Source organism: Lithobates pipiens, unplaced genomic scaffold (assembly GCF_037356315.1).
Source record: "Lithobates pipiens isolate NorthernLeopardFrog02 unplaced genomic scaffold, aLitPip1_a1.2 Scaffold_22, whole genome shotgun sequence".
Lineage (NCBI taxonomy): Eukaryota > Metazoa > Chordata > Amphibia > Anura > Ranidae > Lithobates > Lithobates pipiens.
In genome coordinates, this window is record NW_027507784.1 from 262,165,648 (window position 1) to 262,185,707 (window position 20,060).

General features: G+C 44.7%; 1 protein-coding gene across 1 annotated transcript in view; it reads left to right on the forward strand.

Moving 5' to 3' along the window:
• Window positions 1–20,060, forward strand: part of LOC143925723 (vomeronasal type-2 receptor 26-like) — a 42,185-nt gene that overhangs the window by 14,479 nt on the left and 7,646 nt on the right. The window contains exons 3-4 of the mRNA XM_077450177.1: window positions 10,730–10,866; window positions 11,631–11,643. Coding sequence (XP_077306303.1) covers window positions 10,730–10,866; window positions 11,631–11,643 — 150 coding nt within the window. The remainder of the gene's footprint in view (window positions 1–10,729; window positions 10,867–11,630; window positions 11,644–20,060) is intronic.

Genomic DNA, 20,060 nt, shown 5'->3' on the forward strand with positions numbered 1-20,060 from the left:
GTTGCACTCGAATAGTCCATCTCTGAGAGTTCCTCCTCTCCATTTCCAGCTTTCCTTCCCATCCGGACTTGCTGCTTCCTGTAATTATTTCAGATAAACTCGGTCCACTGGGAGAGTCTGTAGGATAAGCACAGAGTGGTCTTCTTCTACCACCCTGCTGTCCACTTCCCGTGGACCACTGACTGTCTGTTTGGCAGCTGAATCGGCTAGATTGCCTCGAGCTTCCTTTGAGTTGAGTTTGTCATGTGCTTTACTTTTAGACTAGTCACTTGGGTTGGGAAAAGCAGGGTGTCCATCAAGTCCTTGATGGCTGAGCTATGTTTCACAGGTGTTCCTTCAGCCGTCAGGAACCCTCTGTCCTTCCAGATGACACCAAAATCATGGGCAACGCTGAAAGCATATCTTGAGTCCGTATGAATGTTGGCTCTTTTCCTCTGCCAATTTACATGCTGTAGTAAGTGCTTGCAGCTCTGCCACCTGTGCAGACGTCACCGGCGATAAGGTTTCAGTTTGGAGAACCGAGTTTTCAGTGGTGACCTGGATCCTGCAGGGGTATTTCACTCACGGTGGGGAGATGCGTGGTTTCCAGCCGCATTCGTTTGATGCAGTCATGGGGTGACAAGTCAAGACTCGACTCCTCCTCCTTTCCCCCCTCGAGAAGTGGAAGAAGGGTGGTAGGTTTCAGTGTTTGACAACGTAATAGAGTAATGCTGTCTAGAAGGTAGGAACTCAGGAGTCTCAAGTGTCTGGCAGTGGACGGAGGTTTCAGCTGGATCTTGGTTGAGTATGGGAGCAATGTCATGGGAACAAGCAGAACGAGGCAGAGTCCGAGGACTAAGCCCTAAGTTTTGTCAAACAAGGCTTGTGCAGCAAAGACAGCTCGCAGACACGATGGGCCTCCTCTTGCTATTGCATCCAACTGACAGGAATAATATCCTATAGGGCGTAGACAGATGCCGTGTAATTGGATGAGTACACCTGTAGCATGTCCCAGATGTTCGGATACAAAGGGCTTGAACGTTTTGTTGTAGTCTGGGAGCCTTAGGGCCAGAGATGGTGTGCTTGAAGGCCTCAAAGTTGGATATTGCTTCAGGAGACATCTGGAAGGGGTCTGCTTTCAGGGCATCATACAAAGCTTGCATCAGTAGGGAGCCTTCTGGAATCCATGCTCTGCAATAGGAAATTAGTCGAAGGAAGTAATGAAGGGGCCTCTGGCCTTGTGGCAGTGGGATGTCGGAGATTGATTTCACCCTGTCTTCAGTGAGGTGTCTTGTCCCATGGGACAAGACAGTGTCCAAGAAAAATGACAGATGTTGAGCACCACTGCAATTTGGGCTTTGAGGCTTTGCAACCCTGGTTGGCAAGATAGCACAACTGGCTTTCTGAGGTGACTTCAACAGTGGGTAAGTCAGCTGCACAGTGGAGAAGGTCATCAACATATTGGAGGAGAATCACTTCCAGGTGATCCTCTTGTTATGTGTCAAGGGTGATAGCCAAAGCGTTTGCAAACTAGCTTGGAGAGTTCTGTGCCCCTTCTGGCATAACTGTTTAGGTATGTTATTGTTGTTGTTTTCATGGGTGAATGCAAAAGGTACCAGCAGGAGGGGTGAGGGTGGACACTGAAGAGAGCGTTTGCATGGTCCACCACTGTGAGGTACTTTACAGTCAGGAACACCCCCGCAACTAGCTTGTTCTCTTTTAGGGGTTCTCTTCTTCCTAGAGAACAGAGGTGTGTTGCATGGAGATGCGCAGGGTATCAGGGCTATATTTGACATGAGGGCCTTGACATGCTTCAAAATAGCTGCAGATTGAGCTAACTTTAGGGGGGGGGGGGGTATTGTGGTTTCCCGCGCAATGATGCGCCCTCTTTGAACTTGACTGAAACTGGTGGCACTTTTAAGTGACCGATGTCTTCTGGGCCTGTGGACCATAGACACGCAGGAATTCTGTCAAGTACTTCCTGCGGTATTGAACTTGGAGTTATTGCTTCATGAAGTGTCATCAGGAGAGGCAGAGAACACAAGGCAGATGAGTCTTCCAAGGATAGGGGAGTATGTAACTTCACCCCCCCTTCAGGTGTGAAAATGATTGACGCCTGTAGTCTGTACAGCACATCAGCTCCTAGTAGATTCAAGGGACATGTAGAGGACACCACAAATCTGGCAAGCAAATCAGGAAATGTCCCCACTTGGAGAGGCTCAGTGAGTGAACTGGAGCGGGGCACCCCATCCACTCCCACGCAGGAAACATCAATAGTGGAAAGGAAAGAATTATCAAGCAGGTCCTCAGCCCTCAACACACTCCTGGCTGCACTCATGTCAATGAGAAAAGTGGTAGGTTTTCCTTGTATAGGTAACGTGACCTTTGCTAGGGGTCCCCCAGTCTCATTTGAGGACACTGTCATAAGGGGTGACACGGATTTGCCCATTTCCTAGCGTGAGTTGGTGTGTGGTGATGGAGGTTCATGTCCATGTTGCCCTTCACGGGGATCCCTGTCTTGTCTCAGATGTCTTGGGGCTCTGCATGCTCTTCTGGTGTGACCCCGCTTCCCACAGTTGTAACAGATGATCTTTTCCCTGGTATTGGGCAGTGGTGGTGGACGAGTGTAGGTGGGATCTTCGTCTTATGTTACCATGAGGGGCGTTGTTTTTTTTTTTTTGGTTTTCTATTCCTCTGGCCACCAACAGTCAATCTGGCATTTTCATTGAGCGATATTCAGGGCGAGCCACCATCAGGCTTTTTCTGATATCCTCTCTGAGTCCTGAGACAAAAGCAGATGATAACATGATTGTGTGTGTCTTTTCATAGAGGGAGAAGCTCAGATCATCAAAGGCCTGTATGAGTCTATCATGATACTTCTCCACAGACTCCCCTTTATCTTGGGCAATATCTTGGATTGTGGTGGTCTGTTCTGCCAATTTCTCCTTTGCCCAGTCGCGGAGTTGTGCACAGAACTCCACGCCTGAGGTGTAGGAAGTGGCACTTGTCAGGCAGACATCATAGTAGGGCCGCCTGCATAACCGGCCAAAAGACATGTCCTGCTTTAATTTGGCATAGGCTGATCAAGTCTCTCCAGGCAGCTTAGTAAGTTTCTTGTATCTGCACTATCCTGCAGTAGAAGGGCATTGGCTGTTTCTCTGGGTTAGGCAGACTTGTCACTAAGGTTGCTGCTTGTGATGGGGTAAAAGCAACATACATCACCAGTGCCCCTTCTGGTAACCGAGACTGGTGTTGGGGCGGGGGCTGAGAATGGGCACTGTTTCTTATGGTTGTCAGCATACGTTTGAGATCCTCTCGGAACTGTGAGTCCAGAGCCGGATTGGGGGTTAAATCAGCAGGTGGCCTTGCTGCCTGTTGTTGGTCTTCCCATTCGGACGCTTCTTCATCATTAACATACCCAGCCTGTGAAGGTAGTGCTTCCATATTAGGGAAGACAGGTGTGTGGTAGGAACCATCCTGGTTTAGAACAGGAAGAACTGGGTATAGGCCATGGCTGGGCCTACTGGGTGTACCAAGATGGCCGCCGGCAGGAAGTGCACTGTGCTGGCCAGAAAGTGAGGGCATGGGTGCACTAAGATGGCTTCTGGGTGGAGTTGTCACAGTGGGTTGTGCTTGGGCTGGAGTTTTGAGAAGGGAGTGGGTGTAAGGCGGATGGCAGGGTTGTCCCTCTCATCCTTTGTTCCAGTTTTAGTATATGGGGGCGGTACAGCAACATTATCAACTCTGTGATACACATACATAGTACAATTGGCATCTTTCTTGATTTCCTCTTCTATCCAACCCTCTGTGCAATGCCCTTGCCGTCCTGTACCATGCTTCTGCCACATCCAATAAGCCGTTATCAAACAGAGCGCCCCTTTGTTCTCTTATCAGCACACGCCATTCCTCTGCTTCTTGCAACATCTTCTCTCCTCTTCACAATATCACATGCTAGCATTCCCTTCTCTCTCTCTCTCGCTCTCTCTCTCTCTCTCTCTCTCTCTCTCTCTCTCTCTTTCAGCGGACGGCTTAAGAGGAGAATACAGGCAACTAATGGGTTAATACTGCTCTGACTGCTGTCTTATCAAAGAATTCCTGAGGTGGGGGCTTGCATCCCTGCGAGCGATCGCAGGTTCCTGGCTGTTCTATCTCTTCGAGGGTCAAAACTAGCACGTCAGAGGTGGTGGGGAGCAGTGGCTTATGGCCCAACTGATCCTTCAGGTAGCCACCTTCTCTCACCTTCACCAATCCCCAACCCTCCTCGTGTATGGCAAACAGTAATCCACAAATACACTCAGGATAGGACATTACACCTGACACTCTTTGAACTGCAAAGATAGCTCTCGGGAGAAGCTCACCTGAGTTACAAGACTGCCAAATTCCAGCAAGCCTTCATTCAGTCTGCCCAATCCGCAGCTGAGATTAACCCTCAAGAAAAGCTCACCCAAGAAGAACGTTTATAGACATTTGCAAGACTGCCACTTCCGCAAGCCTTCTTTCAAACTGCCCTAATTCGCAGCTTGAGATTAACCCTCAGAGGTCCTACACAGCCAACCTCGAGTAACCCGTCTATAAACGCCTGCAGAATTCCACCCCACCACTAGAGGTAGAATCTAGGGGTGAGGATGGACACACGCCTGCAGCTGCACTTTCAGTCTGCTAAATTTGCAGTCCTTCAGAATGACAGACACTGAACAGATAATAGTCAGCAGAAAACCATTAGCAGGTTTGTTAAAACAGCTCCAGGCGAGAAATAAGTTACCTGCCTCTTTGAACAATCGAAAGGAGCCAACAAGACAAAATCAACCGGCCCAACCAGAGAAGTCGTACAATGGTAAGAATAAATATATGTCAAAGGTGGTAGTCACGGCGCACACCTGCTACTATTTATGCTAATTACAAATATTCGCTAATCAATTTGTTGTATGTGTACCAAGTTTTGTGCGAATATGTGAAAAAGTGAAAAAATGATAATAATAAAAATAATGATAAAAAAATAATGATAATAAAAAAATGTGACAGAGATATATGCGTAATAATAATAATAAAAAATAAATAAATAAAGAATGTGACAGAGATATATGCGTGATAACCCAAAAAATCATTAACAATATGGGCGAAGGTATTAAAATTATTCCGTGCCTGGTGCACAATATTTAAGTAAAGTGCACAATACTCCTAAAAAAATACTGCTATAAATACTATTAAAGAAGTGGATAGTGCTCCAGAAGACGTCCGATGACGAAACGCGTAGGGCGTGGCCTAAGGTGTATCCACTCGTGCATAGCGGCGGCGGCGGTGAATACAAACAGACCGATATTTACATTGGACTACTTGAAATGCCGTTTTTTATTCTACACTATGTGAGTAGTTTTTAACAAACAATTAAATAAAATTTTATATACTGGATCACACTATGTTTGCCCCATCTTACTTTTTATGAGGAAATCCCTGGATACCTAACCGGACCAGCTAAACATAGCGACACAGGGGCTCACACTGTGAAGGAACATTAACCCCATAAGGGGATGGGGAGCTGGTGAGTGCGGATTACTGCCTTTTACACCACAATTGCACCGGTTGCCATCCAGGAATCTTGAAGCACATTGTCACTTTTGTTTAAGAAGAATTTGTGTTTAAGAAGAACTTTTATTTGTTTTTATTGGAGTTTTATTGAAACTTTATTGTTTATGGTATCCTGATGTTGGACTTTTTACATAAATTTAATATTTTTAGCTTTTTTTTTTCTCAACTCTTTTTCTGCATGTCTCCACTTAGCGATTTTATAATCGCATGAAGAGTGTAATTAAATTTTGACATTTTTGGCTTTCCAGTATTTTTTCAGGTATTCTTTGGAGCACTACGCACTTTTCAATGAGCACTTTGTAATTAATGCTTTGCACTATACACTTCTTTAATAGTATTTATAGCAGTATTTTTTTAGGAGTATTGTGCACTTTACTTAAATATTGTGCACCAGGCACGGAATAATTTTAATACCTTCGCCCATATGTTAATGATTTTTTGGGTTATCACGCATATATCTCTGTCACATTCTTTATTTATTTCTTTTTATTATTATTATTACGCATATATCTCTGTCACATTTTTTTATTATCATTATTTTTTATCATTATTTTATTATTATAATTTTTCCACTTTTTCACATATTCGCACAAAACTTGGTACACATACAACAAATTGATTAGCGAATATTTGTAATTAGCATAAATAGTAGCAGGTGTGCGCTGTGACTACCACCTTTGACATACATTTACGCCATTCACCTTTTGGGTGATTTAAAAGGTAGTGGCAGCCCCTGTTCTTCACCACTAGGGTATCTGTTTGGTATTTGGTATTTTGCATTTATATTTTACATAGTTTTTCATTTTCATTCCATCTTAGCTTAATTACTTTGGACTTCACTGCGTTTTGGGAGTTCACTTTTTGTGTATTTTTTCAATACATCTAGGGTCCATAGCGCACCTTTACCCCTTCGTTTTTTTTTTTTTTAAGAATAAATATGCTTACCGTACTGTTAGGGCTGCGCACTTAACCCCCTTCTCTGATCTGGCCAGCTGTTCAGTCCTGGAATGCGGTCTCCCTTCGATTGAAGCCTGAAAGCCCCCACGCTCGGGCGCCAGATGAAATGGATAAGAACTACAAACTAGTTCGAGGTTATCTGCTGCTATTTCCAATTAAAAAGTATAAATGTGCATGCACATTAGAAGTAAACACTCTCTGAGATACGTTCAGCTCGGCTACTTCTAAATTCTGATTTATTCGTGGGCGGTGTTAATATTTTATACAGAAAGATACGTCGTTGCTATGTCAGTCTAATTGGTACATCTTATTGGTTACAATACAAGAGAAATGAAGAAACTTGATGCTTCAAGTTTGGTTGAAGCTGGTTCTGTTATCTCAAATGCATTCTTCTAATGCGTGGGATGTAGGGTATAGACGCCATCTTTAAACTCCTAACAGAGAGTCAATCTGTATACTACATAATAAGTAAGGAACATGTATACACATAAGCAAAAAGACATTTTCTGATTATCATTATGTACATTAGATTCCTTAACAATACTTGTGATTCATGCAGGTTGAAGCATACTGGAGGGTTGCTATTACTGATTCCATTGTCAAAGCACCTTGTTTTATCTTGGTTTAAAGAAAGATACATGTTTGAAATTTGTAATGCAGGTCAAAAATTAGGGGATTAAGGGGATGGTGAAGGCCAATCACTTGAAGTGCACTATTTCACAAAGATTTGGATATTTTGGACTTTTCACAGACATTGCACAGAAGTTTTGAATTTTCACTCATGTTATTTTGCACTGGTTATTTTGTTCAACTTTTTATTACATGTTTTTATTGGTTTAATTAGTTCAGTATTTCATACATATACCACTAAAATGTTTTTATCATATTATACTCTATAATATCAAACGTATTGGGACACCTGCCTTTACTTGCACATGAACTTTAATGGCATCCAAGTCTTAGTTCGTAGGGTTCAATATTGAGTTGGCTAGCCCTTTGCAGCTACAACAGCTTCAACTCTTCTGGGAAAACTGTCCACAAGGTTTAGGAGTGTGTTTGTGGCAATGATTGACCATTCTTCCAGAAGCGCATTTGTGAGGTCAGGCACTGACGTTGGACGAGAAGGCCTGGCTCACAGTCTCTCACTCTAATTAATCCCAAAGGTATTCTATCAGGTTAAGGTCCGGACTCTGTGCAGGCCAGTCAAGTTCCTCCACTCCAAACTCACTCATCCATGTCTTTATGGACCTTGTGTAGTGTACTGGTGTGCAGTCATGTTGAAATAGGAAAGGGCCATCTCCAAACTGTTCCCACCAAGTTGGGAGCATGACATTTTCCAAAATGTTTTGGTATGCTGCCGCTTTAAGAGTTCCCTTCACTGGAACTAAGGGACCAAGCCCAACCCCGGAAAAACAACCCCCCACCATAATCCCCCTCCACCAAATGATTTGGGCCAGTGCAGAAAGCAAGGTTCATAAAGACATGGATGAGTGAGTTTAAGGTGTAGGAACTTGACTGGCCTGCACAGAGTCCTGATCTCAACCCGATAAAACACCTTTGGGGTGAATTAGAATGGAGACTGTGAGTCAGGTCTTTTTGTTCAACATCAGTGCCTGAAATCACAAATGCTCTTCTGGAAAAATGGTCAAACATTCCCATAGACACACCCCTAAACCTTGTGGACAGCTTTCCCAGAAGAATTGAAGCTGTTATAGCTGAAAAGGGTGGGCCAACTCACTGAACCCTTTTTTTGACAAAATAGGGGATATATTTATGCCATTTTTTTCCGGTGATCTGCGAATTTTAGCAAGACACTTTTGACACTTTAGGATCAGTGACATTTAAACAGCGATCAAAGCTAAAAATAGCCACTGATTACTTTATAAATGTCACTGGCAGGGAGGGGTTAACACTAGCGGGCGATCAAGAGACTAAATGTGTTCCTACAGTGTGTGTTCTAACTGTGGGGAGATGGGACTGACTAGGGGAGGAGACTGATCGCTATTCCCTAGGAGACCGATCGTTGTTCCAAATTACTAGGACAAGACGATCATTCTCTACTCCCCTGACAGAACGGAGATCTGCCTGTTTACATTGACAGACCTCTGTTCTGTCTCTCTCAGAAGTGAACGCGGGTGTCCGGTGGACATTGCAGCCACCGGGTACGTGAATCAGCTCTTATGTCAGACGAGATGTGCGCATGGGTCCCCTATATACCTTAAAGTGACCACCATCCAGCTAAAACGATTTGTGTAGCGGAGCCAACCTGCCGCTGTATAATGACGGTGGCTGATCGGCAAGTAGTTAAAGTTCATGTGCATGTAAAGGCAGGTGTCCCAATACTTTTGACAATATGTTGTATATGCAGCCCCATGTTTGGTTATCCCTTTTATATTTTTAATTTTTTTTTTTTTCCATATTAATGAAATGTTGTGTGGTTATTGAGTTTATTAATCAGTTCAAGCTCAGCACTTATTTAGACATATATTCCAATTGAGACAATTATTTCTTAATCACCTTTAAAACATCGTAAAAACAGTAAACCATATAAAGCATTTTAAAAATATATAGTATATAAAATTCTTATTCATAGAATACTTTGTATTCTACAGCTGCACCAACTATCCCCTTTAAGTAGAATAGGTCAAATGTACCTACAGAAGTAACCCTAATATTTAATCATCTGAAATAAAACAGCTCATGTTTAAACCACTAGGATGGAAGATATTTATCATTAAATCTATTACATATTTAATTGTTTCATATTAAATCCTCTCCAGTGATTGAAAATTCTATCAATACCATAAAATGTTAGTCCTGTGGGATCTATTCCATATTTATATTTCTCATAACCCTTATGTACATTATTAATGCATTCTCTAACCCTAATCACCAATCCTCTTAGTGTGTGGCCAATGTACTGATGGCCACATGGGCATTCCAGTACATAGGTGACATAATAGGTGTCACAAGATATAAATGTTATATTCTTGCTTCTTCCCCCATGGTATTACATTCAAACTGATCTATTTTCCTAAGACTATTCCCATCACTTTGCAGGGTAAACAAGTCCTACGGGTAAAGGGACCTTTGCCTTTAAAGACCAGTTGATCTGAAAGTGGCAATGGTTAACTGCAGGATGAAGGCTTTGTTTTGTCAGTGAAGCTCTTAGTCTGCATGTGATCATTATGTCAAAGTTGGATACCAAACACTAGTGGTACTCCAGCTGTCATCAAAGGGGGACAAGCCTGGTGGATCTGCAGGAAAATATATATTTTTTGTGACTGTTTAGTGAATGAGGGTGACTGTTGTTTGACCCACTGAAAGTGCAGGTTATTCTTTATATTCTTTATATGTTATTCTTTATAGAACGGTCTTTAATTGACGCAGCAAAGAATTTATGTGTGAATGTTTGGAGAATGTCACATTTACCCCGTAATACATAGAACCTTAAAATCTAATTTTAGAAAGACGTATCTTACTAAGTCCTTCGAATCTTAGCCATATCTCCTATGTTTATAGCCTATGTTGAAACGCCTATCCCTGTTTTTTTAGATCAGTTATGGGGCAATTGATGACTATTTCTTTGACAGAGCTGGTTTTCCCTCTTTTTATCATACAGTCCAGGATGACTTCATGATATATCGTTATATATCAGAACTCATCAGACATTTTGGATGGACTTGGGTCGGAATAATATCATCTGAGGATGAAAGTGGGGAAAGAGCATAGTTTCGGTTATTAAGAATTTTATCAAGTCTTCAGGTTTGTGTGGCCTTTATAATAAGATCTGGTATCAAAGTATCAATGCCTGAAAAGAGTGCTTTTGAAGCTTTGTGTAGCACCACTGAGAAATTATCTGTAAACGTGATCATACTCTGTGGAACATATCATGATCTAATATTTGAATCCTCACTCAGAAGATTACTAAGGAACGTAACATTGATCCTTACTCTCAGTTGGGCCTCACATATTGCTCTTATAGAAAAGTTTCCAGATATTTTGAATTGTAGCTTATCCTTGAACTTTTGGTCCAAAGCTGATAAGAATTTCAAAAATGTTGTTGATAGTTTCCATCCAATGATTTATCCAAAAGACAAGTTACTTGAAAATCTGTGGATGACAACACTTTTATGCTTGTCGGGAAATAAAGGAAAAGATGTTTTCTTTGAAAAAATTTACTGTATTTCTCTTCACAATTGTACAGGTCAGGAACATTTACCTGACTTCGAAGATTATTCATCTAACAGAACTTCAGATCCTGTGTATCGTGCAATGGAATTCATGGTCAATGCTCTGGAAATTCTGCACTCATCCCAAACTTATTATTGTCTTAAAGGTCAGGTAGATGATAAAGAGAAATATAGATACAAGGTGAGCACAAATGTGGCCAAAAAATAGATTAGGCTTTTATTAGAATCCTTTGGGGGATATGTGTCAATGAGTCACAATTTATGATAGGTGACAAACTTTAAGTTTACTGTTTGTATCAGGTATAGCCAATGGCCAACTAAAGAAGTGATCACAATAGCATGACAACGCTGCTGCAATTTTCAAAGCATCAGCTTAGTATTGTCAGCCTGCAACAGGAAGTGCTGCTATTTACTTGAAGTGGACCTTCACCCTCCCGATAATGATCCCACGTCTCCACCCCTCCTCCCTTCCTCTGCAAGGATAGGGCATCTTTTTTTTCCTTTCGCTTACGTCTTTTTCTTTCAAATCCTCCATGCCTCCCCATGCATGTCACTTGCCTTAGACGAATGATGCACGCACTGCCCAATGTGCCTCCCGGGATATGTATGTCACATACCCCAGGAGGCATAGCCTTTAGTTCAAGTACAGGAGGAGGGGGTGGGCCTATTAGCGTGTCATTGAGAGGCCTGCCCGCTGAACCCAGAAGAGGCGGCGGACCTCTTGATGACGTCCGAGATAACATGGCAGCACGGGACGGAGCTGTGGTTGGGCATGAGATTATCTCAGTGGGTCAATGCTGGATCTATTTTGAAATGTCCAGTTACCACCATAAGGTAAGTGGGGCAAAAAAAAATGGGAAGGTCGTCCGGAGTTCCTCTTTAAGGTGGATTAAGCTTTTTTAATCTCTTATACAGGTCCAATACAGAGGTGAGCCGACCCACAAAACACTGGGTGAAGTGTATGTTATTATTTGCGAAAGAGGGTCATCACCTATATGATCACAGAAGATTCTGGCACATGGCACTACTGTACAATACATTTTTCCTTTTGGTCTTATTTTTTTGTTGGACTTATATTTCGGGTAGCACTGCCCTATTTTGTGTTTTGATTCTCTCTTACTGCTGCTTGTCTAGATATACAATATATTTACATATCAGAAAAAATGAATGGTGCTACTTTAGAAGGCTGGTTAGTTAGTATCTTCAAGTAAATGTTAAATGGCATTTATTTTGATCAAACACTGTGTATCATAAATGATTATTGTTTTTTTATACTTGTTTAGCCTCCCTGCCCTAAGCAACTTTCCCTTCTATTGCTCTCAGCCACCTCCAGATCTCCAAATTCCCTTTTTTACTGATGTGATCAAACTTGCTGGTAGAGGGTTGCTACATTTCTTCTCCATGCTCCCACTGTATGGTACAATGAAGTCACCCATGCTTGCTCACTCTCAAGATGGACTATAGACTATGAGATTTTTTATCTGCATAAATCAGTGTACAAAACTACAACTAGTGTACACTACTTGTTTGAAACAAATTGAAAAAAAAGGGGGAGAGGTAGATAAACACAATGAGAAATAATTTCATGAAAACATTAGATAACAGGGCCATTTAAGTGCTTGTAAAGGCTCAAGGTATTTTATCTTCAATCCAGCGATGTGCACGAGTGCCTCGCATCTCTGGGGACTCTGCCTCTTCATTTGTTGAGACAGCAGCAGGAGCCATTGGTTCTCGCTGCTGTCAATTACAGCCACTGAGCCAATCAGGAGAGAGAGGGGGTGGGGCTGAGCCATGGCTCCTTGTGTGAATGGACATGCAGAGCCAAAGCTTGGAAGCGAGCCTGCTTGGGTGCCCCCATTGCAAGTTGCTTGCTGTGGGTGCACTCGGAAGGAGGGAGGGGCCAGGAGCGCCGGCAAGGGATCTGAGAAGAGAAGGATCAGGGCTGCTCTGTGTAAAACTGCTGCACAGAGCAGGTAAATATACCATGTTTATTTTTATTTTTTTTAAAGGCGACATAATATCACTTTAAGTAGAGGATGGGTATGAATTATTTTTGGAGAAAATAGGCATAAATTAAAGTCACTTTAAATTTTGTTCTGTCAGGTTGTAGCTAGCCTGAGCTGAATTGATAGTTCTGCTTGATGTTCATTCTCCTCTAAGCTCTGATTATTGTTTGCTTCTGTCTGCTGTTTGGTATTGTCCCTGGAATTAGTGTAAGAGGCTCCAATATTTATACCTCCCTGGCTAACACCTTAGAGGTTTATTGTTAGGCATGTATGCTGGAGAAAGGTATAAATATTTGGGGGAACCTTTTTTGAAGCTCTCTTACCTCCCTGGCTCTGCCTGGGAGGGTGCACGTTGTTGTATCCAACCTCCCAGGCCTGCTCCTGTGCTTGAAGAAAGGTGTCAGGAAGGATATACCAGCAGACAGGGTGGCTAATCTAGACAGTGTCCTCTGCATAGGCACAGGTTAATTAATTTTCTTTTACATGCACACAGAAATTGTGCACATTCCCATGCACGGGCACATGTGCTGCTCGTGCATGCACATCTGTTGCTCCCATTGGTACCAAGTGGTCTATTTAAACCGAGCCTGTGCTAGGCTTCAGTGCTGTCTTGTCTACAGCTTTCCCATACATACTTGTGTAGCGTCGGCTTCTGAAGAGCACACGCTATGTTTTTCTAAATTTAAGGTTACACCTGAACTGCAGTTTGGTTTGGGTAAAATTGTCTAAATTTGGACTTTCAGCATCAGTCTGACTGGACTATGGGATGTTCAGCCTAGCCACAGGGGGCACTGTCTCTTCTGGCAGGCATGGAACTACAGTCTTATTGGGTGCTTTAAGATTACTCTCTCTCGGAGCCCGCCCAGTGGGAGTGACGCTCTTGGTGTGCTTTCTGGAAGAAGGTACTTAAGATGCAGATGTCACGTGGTACGGGGTTCCGGTCCAGAAGGATGTCTTGACTTCATGGTCCTGGTCCTCCTGACCAGCCCCCAGGAAGGTTATGGCCTGGGGTGCGGATCCACCGGATTTGTTGTCTTGGCACTGGCTAGCCCGAGGTGAGGAAACTAAAGGAGGATTCTGAGGTGTTTGGGTACAGTCTCCGGTTTGGGAGAGACCCAGTAACTTCAAGCTATCCAGGGGAGGACTCTTCAGAAGAAGGCAATGTAGGGGTTGGTTTCTTAGCAAGAGCCTGGAGGAGCTGAAGTACCTAAGAGAATTCATGGATATCGCCAAGCTGATTGAAAGATCGAGGTATGACATGAGCGTTCTACAAGTTTAGTTTTGCTACGTGTTCTACAACAACGTCTGTGGCAGAGTCTTATGTTCTATAACAACGTCTGTGGCAGACTTGTTCCTGAGTTAAGTACCTTGTTGGCTTCTAGACCTTGTGAGAGAGGGACTATCCAACTTGAGTGAACATCCAGCTATGAATGGCTATTCTCTGGATTCAGTCAAAGTAAGCAAGTTCTTCATTATTTTATTTTTTTTAAATAGTTTTTATTGAAATTTTCAAGATAGACATTACAGAATATTGCATTAACAAGCAGGTAAACACAGCATTCGTTTCATATATCATTAGCTGTACACATCAGTACTTCATTATCCAAATAGTCCAGAAGGACAACACGCTGAGTCTCTAACCAAGATCTAGCCGTGTGTGATAGCTTACCGGCTTGGTTAACTAAAAGAAAAGAGGAAGAGATGACAGTAAGGGGGAATAGAAGTTGGGGAAGGAAATAAGGGGGGGAGGGAGGGGGAGGTCAGTCCGCGAGCCAACAAAAGAGAATCTGAAGGGTAAAGAAAGCAGAGCAAGGTGTAGATAGGAGATGAGAGTTCAGTAGGAGATGTTAGTCCCTGGGACTAAGCGAAGATACATCATGCATTATGTTTATACCAGGAAGACCAGATTACCCATTGTTTGTCGAATTTTTGTTTGTTACCATTCTTAATAGCAAACAATGATTCAAAAATATAATGTGACTGGGTGATACATAACACTTCTGAAACGTTCAGTGCTTTATCAGTTTTCCAATTCCTAGCAATCAATGACCGTGCGGACAACAAGATATGTGTTATTACCGTTCTGAAGTCAGGGGGGAAATTATCAATGCCAATATTTAATATGGCCAGGGAGGGATTAGGATGGGTCAGAACACCAGTTAGATCTGAGATGTGGCGAAAGACAGAGTTCCAAAAACTGATTAGGTGTTTACATGACCACAACATGTGGACCAGATTACCTACCATTCCACAATTTTGCCAAGATAGTGGAGAGTTGAGGGATCCGAACTTGGAAATTCTATATGGAGTGAGATACCATCTGAGAGCTATTTTCTGAGACAGCTCCCAGTGGTTGACACATCTAGAGGCCTTAAATATCGAGCGGAAAGCGTGTTGCCACTGCGGGGGCGAGATAGTTGTTTCCAGATCTGTTTCCCATTTCCTGAAGGGTTGAGACTTAACAAATGTCAATTTATGTTGGAAAAAGTTGTAAAAAAAGGAGATACCCTTCTGGGGGGTTGGAGAAGTGTTGCAATAGCACCATATTTCTGTTGGGAGGTAGATTTTGTGCGTACCTAGTGATCTAAGTAGGTGGGACAACTGGAGGTATCTGTAGTATTCTGTGTGCGCCAGTGAATATTTGTTTCGAAGGGATGAGAATGAGAGAAGAGTGTCCCCCTGAAACAAATCCTCTATCAGCCTAATTCCTTTTGCTTGCCAGGATTGTGTAGGAAGATTGGGGATCATCTGGGAAAGGATCGTGATGGGCACAGGAACTGGTATTTAGTTAGATAGTGCGATCTGAACCTTCCTGAGGTCTCTCCAGACCAGTAGGGAAGCTTGAATCGTGGGGGGTAAGCCATGCATAGGGAAAGGATTCCATCCATCCATCAATAGTAGAGATCGGAGATCAGGGACAGGAGATAAGGATTGTTCAATCTCTCTCCATAGGGAAGGTGCTGCTGGGTTGAGCCAACCTTTAAGTTGGGTCAAGAGTGAAGCTCTATAGTAGTCTTGGATATCAATCAAACCCACCCCCCCCCCCCCACCGTTCAGTGTTTGACAAGAAGGGTCTTAGAGCATCTAGGTTTTCGAAGTTTCCAGATAAATTGAGAAAGGAGGACATTTAAGCCTCTGAGGTGTGGCCTGGCAAGGGGGACGGGGAGAGTTCTAAACACATATAGGATTTGTGGTAGAATCAGCATTTTAAACGCTGCTAGACGTCCGGACCAAGATAACTCTATATTGGCTAGGCACTTAGTTTCTATGGTAATTTTACTAATCAACTCAGAGTAGTTGGTATCCGCTAGTAAAAGGGGATCATTCGTAATTTTGATGCCTAGGTAGGTAATAGATGAGTTACTCCAAGAATATGGAAGGAGTTCTTGGAGGTGGCGTTTTAGAGGAGGAGGAATACCCAGGTCCAGGATTATCGATTTCGTAAAATTAACTTTGTAGTAAGAAATATCACTAAATTCTTTGAGAGTGTTGTGAGCATGTGGCAGGGAGGTGGAAGGGGAGGTTATGAACAGAATTATATCGTCAGCGAAAAGGTTAATATCATGTGAGCAGTCCCGCATAGGGAAAACCATGGAGATCTGGATGGGATCTAATCCTCTCGGCCAATGGCTCAATAAGGAGATTGAAAATTGAAGGGGAAAGGGGACACCCCTGTCTGGTGCCATTGGTAATGGAGAAGGTAGAAGAAATCATGTTAGAGGTTTAGACTTGGGCACAAGGGGAAGAATATAAGGCAAGTATGGCCGAGAGGATGGACTCGAGAAGCCGAACCTCCGCAGGACATGTACCATGTATCCCCAGTGTATCCGGTCGAACGCCTTCTCCGCATCCAGAGATGAGGAGCAGAGAAGGCGTCCGACAGGACCTAGCACATTGCACTATCCCCAGCACCCGTCTTGTAGCGTCTGATGTCTGTCTTCCCTGAGCGAAGCCAGATTGGTCAGGGCCAATTAACATAGGTAAAATAGGTAACAGTCTAAGATTTTTGCATATAACTTGACATCAGAGTTGAGTAAAGATAACGGTCTAAAGTTTGCGGGGTTATTAGGTTCTTTACCTGGTTTAGGCAAAGTGATTGTGTATGCCTTAAGCATCTCAGCTGGAAACGAGGCAGAGGACATTGCAGCATTGAACATCTCTTGCAGGGGCGAAACCACCTTACTTTGAAAAAATGTGTAGTAACTGTTAGGAAGGCCGTCAGGGCCAGGTGATTTACCTATAAGAAGTGAGTTAATAGCTCTCGTGATCTCTAGCTCAGTGATGGGGGAATTTAGGGAGAGAAGATGTGCTTGTGAGAGAGAGGGAAGTTTAATTTTTTGCTAGGAAGGCCTGGATACACTCTTCAGTTGGTTGGGGGGGGTGCTGGAATCATCTTTCAGATTATATAAGGTGGAGTAGTACTCCGCAAAGGACTCGGCTATTTCTTGGGGGTTAAATATTTTGTGCCTTCTAGTCTGGTGGTACAAAAATGGGATCTGAGCTTTGACCCTGGCAGATTTAAGCCTCTGGGCCAGGAATTTACCTGCCCTGTTCCCAGAGGAATAGTAGGTTAATTTTAAAGATTGGACATGCTTGTCATATTGTTCTAAAAGAAATAATCTAAAGCCGCGTACACACGGGCGGACTGTCTGGCCTACTTAGTCCGCCGAAACACATTTCAGCGGACAGTCCGCTCGTGTGTGGGCTTCAGCTGACTTTTTCAGCGTGCAGTCTGGCGGACTAAGTATTTCGGAATTTCCGTAATACTGTCCGTCGGACTCGCATTTCGGCGGACAATCCGCCCGTGTGTGTGCCAGTCCGCCATACTTTTGAAATGAGCGGACTTTTCCCGCCCGGAGAAAAGTCCGCTCATTTCGAGCGGGTATCCAGGTAGGCGGGGCCCGCGAAGGAGACATCGCTGGCCCCGCCGCCTGGTATGGACTTAAAGGGGAACCCCAACGCCGAAAAAAATCGGCGTGGGGGTCCCCCCAAGTCCACAACAGACCCTTGTCCGAGCACGCTACCCGGCCGGCCAGGAAAGGGGGGCGAGCGAGCGCCCCCCCCCTCCTGAGCCGTACCAGGCCGCGTGCCCTCAACATGGGGGGGTGCCTTGGGGAAGGGGGGGCCGCGCGGCCCCCCCACCCCAAAGCACCTTCTCCCCATGTTGATGAGGACAAGGGCCTCTTCCCGACAACCCTGGCCGTTGGTTGTCGGGGTCTGCGGGCGGGGGGCTTATCGGAATCCGGGAGCCCCCTTTAATAAGGGGGCCCCCGGATACCGGCCCCCCACCCTATGTGAATGAGTATGGGGTACAATGTACCCCTACCCATTCACCTGTAAAATAAAAGTACCAAAAAAAACACAACACACGAGATAAAATACTTTATTGCACAGCTCCGGGGGTCTTCCGTCTTCGGGGGTCTTCTCGCCGGACTCCTCCGCTATCTTCTTGTAGCTCTTTTGCTAGCGGAGGAGTCCGGCTTTCTTCCTCGCCGCCGGCCTCTTCTCCCGACTTCGGGGGTCTTGTCCCCCTCTTCGGTTCTTCTGCCGGGCCACTGCGCCTTCTTATAGCTCTTTTACAGGCGGTGGCCCAGTCTTCTGTCGCCGCCGTCGCCGCCGTCGCCGCCGCCTTCCGTTCTTCTTCTTCTTCTTCTTCTTCTTCTCCAGGAGATGTTGCTCCGACGATCTCTCCGGCCGGAATGCCAGGGACGCACTGCACGGCCACTTATATAGGGACAATGGGGCGGTGTCACATGGCTTTATGTCACATGGGTTGGTCACATGGGTTGATGTCACATGGGGACTATGACATCGTAAGGGGACGGGGTCACCATGTGACACCAACCCATGTGACAAAAAGCCATGTGACACCGCCCCATTGTCCCTATATAAGTGGCCGCGCAGTGCGTCCCTAGCATTCCGGCCGGAGAGATCGTCGAGGCAACATCTCCTGGAGAAGAAGAAGAAGAACGGAAGGCGGCGGCGACGGCGGCGACAGAAGACCGGGCCACCGCCTGTAAAAGAGCTATAAGAAGGCGCGGTGGCCTGGCAGAAGAACCGAAGAGGGGGACAAGACCCCCGAAGTCGGGAGAAGAGGCCGGCGGCGAGGAAGAAAGCCGGACTCCTCCGCTAGCAAAAGAGCTACAAGAAGATAGCGGAGGAGTCCGGCGAGAAGACCCCCGAAGACGGGAGAAGAGGCCGGCGGCGAGGAAGAAAGCCGGACTCCTCCGCTAGCAAAAGAGCTACAAGAAGATAGCGGAGGAGTCCGGCGAGAAGACCCCCGAAGACGGAAGACCCCCGGAGCTGTGCAAGAAAGTATTTTATCTCGTGTGTTGTGTTTTTTTTGGTACTTTTATTTTACAGGTGAATGGGTAGGGGTACATTGTACCCCATACTCATTCACATAGGGTGGGGGGCCGGTATCCGGGGGCCCCCTTATTAAAGGGGGCTCCCGGATTCCGATAAGCCCCCCGCCCGCAGACCCCGACAACCAGCGGCCAGGGTTGTCGGGAAGAGGCCCTTGTCCTCATCAACATGGGGACAAGGTGCTTTGGGCACCCCCCCATGTTGAGGGCACGCGGCCTGGTACGGCTCAGGAGGGGGGGGGGGGGGCGCTCGCTCGCCTCCCTTTCCTGGCCGGCCGGGTAGCGTGCTCGGACAAGGGTCTGTTATGGATTTGGGGGGGACGTTTAACTGCAGAAGAGGAGTCCATCGTACAATCAACTGTTAAATTGTGGTCCCCACAGATAATTAAAGAGCCTTGATGAATGGAGTTGATTTTGTTGTACAGTCTTTTAAAAAATCTGAGTTGGTGGGAATTCGGAGCATAGAGATTAGCAATGGTGAAAGGTTTGTTGTTAAGCGTTCCCAACAATATGATGTATCTGCCATCTGGATCAACATGAGTAGCTGTCAATGTGCCCTAATGGCAATTAGGACTCCTTTTTTCTTAGTGGAGGCAGAGGCTAAGTAAACATGGGGAAATTGCTTATGCTGGAAGTAAGGAGGGCTGTCCACCTGGAAATGGGTCTCCTGAAGACACAGTACATCGGCCTGTAGATTGAGTGCTTCTCTCCAGACCGAGGATCTTTTAGCTGGGTGGTTTAGGCCATTGACATTAAAGAAGATCACTTTAAGAGCCATAGTGGTGTAAAAAAAAAGATGTCAACAGTACCTTATCCTCGTCGTTAATAGAGGGACGATCCACATCAGAGCTGTAAGATGAGCAGAGTAGGTCACCAATCTTCATCTGTAAGGCAAGGGTGGGGTATATCCAGCTCGGGGTCAACCATGGGAGGAGGAGGAAGGAGAAAGAGGTAGAAGTGGCGTAAATAAAATA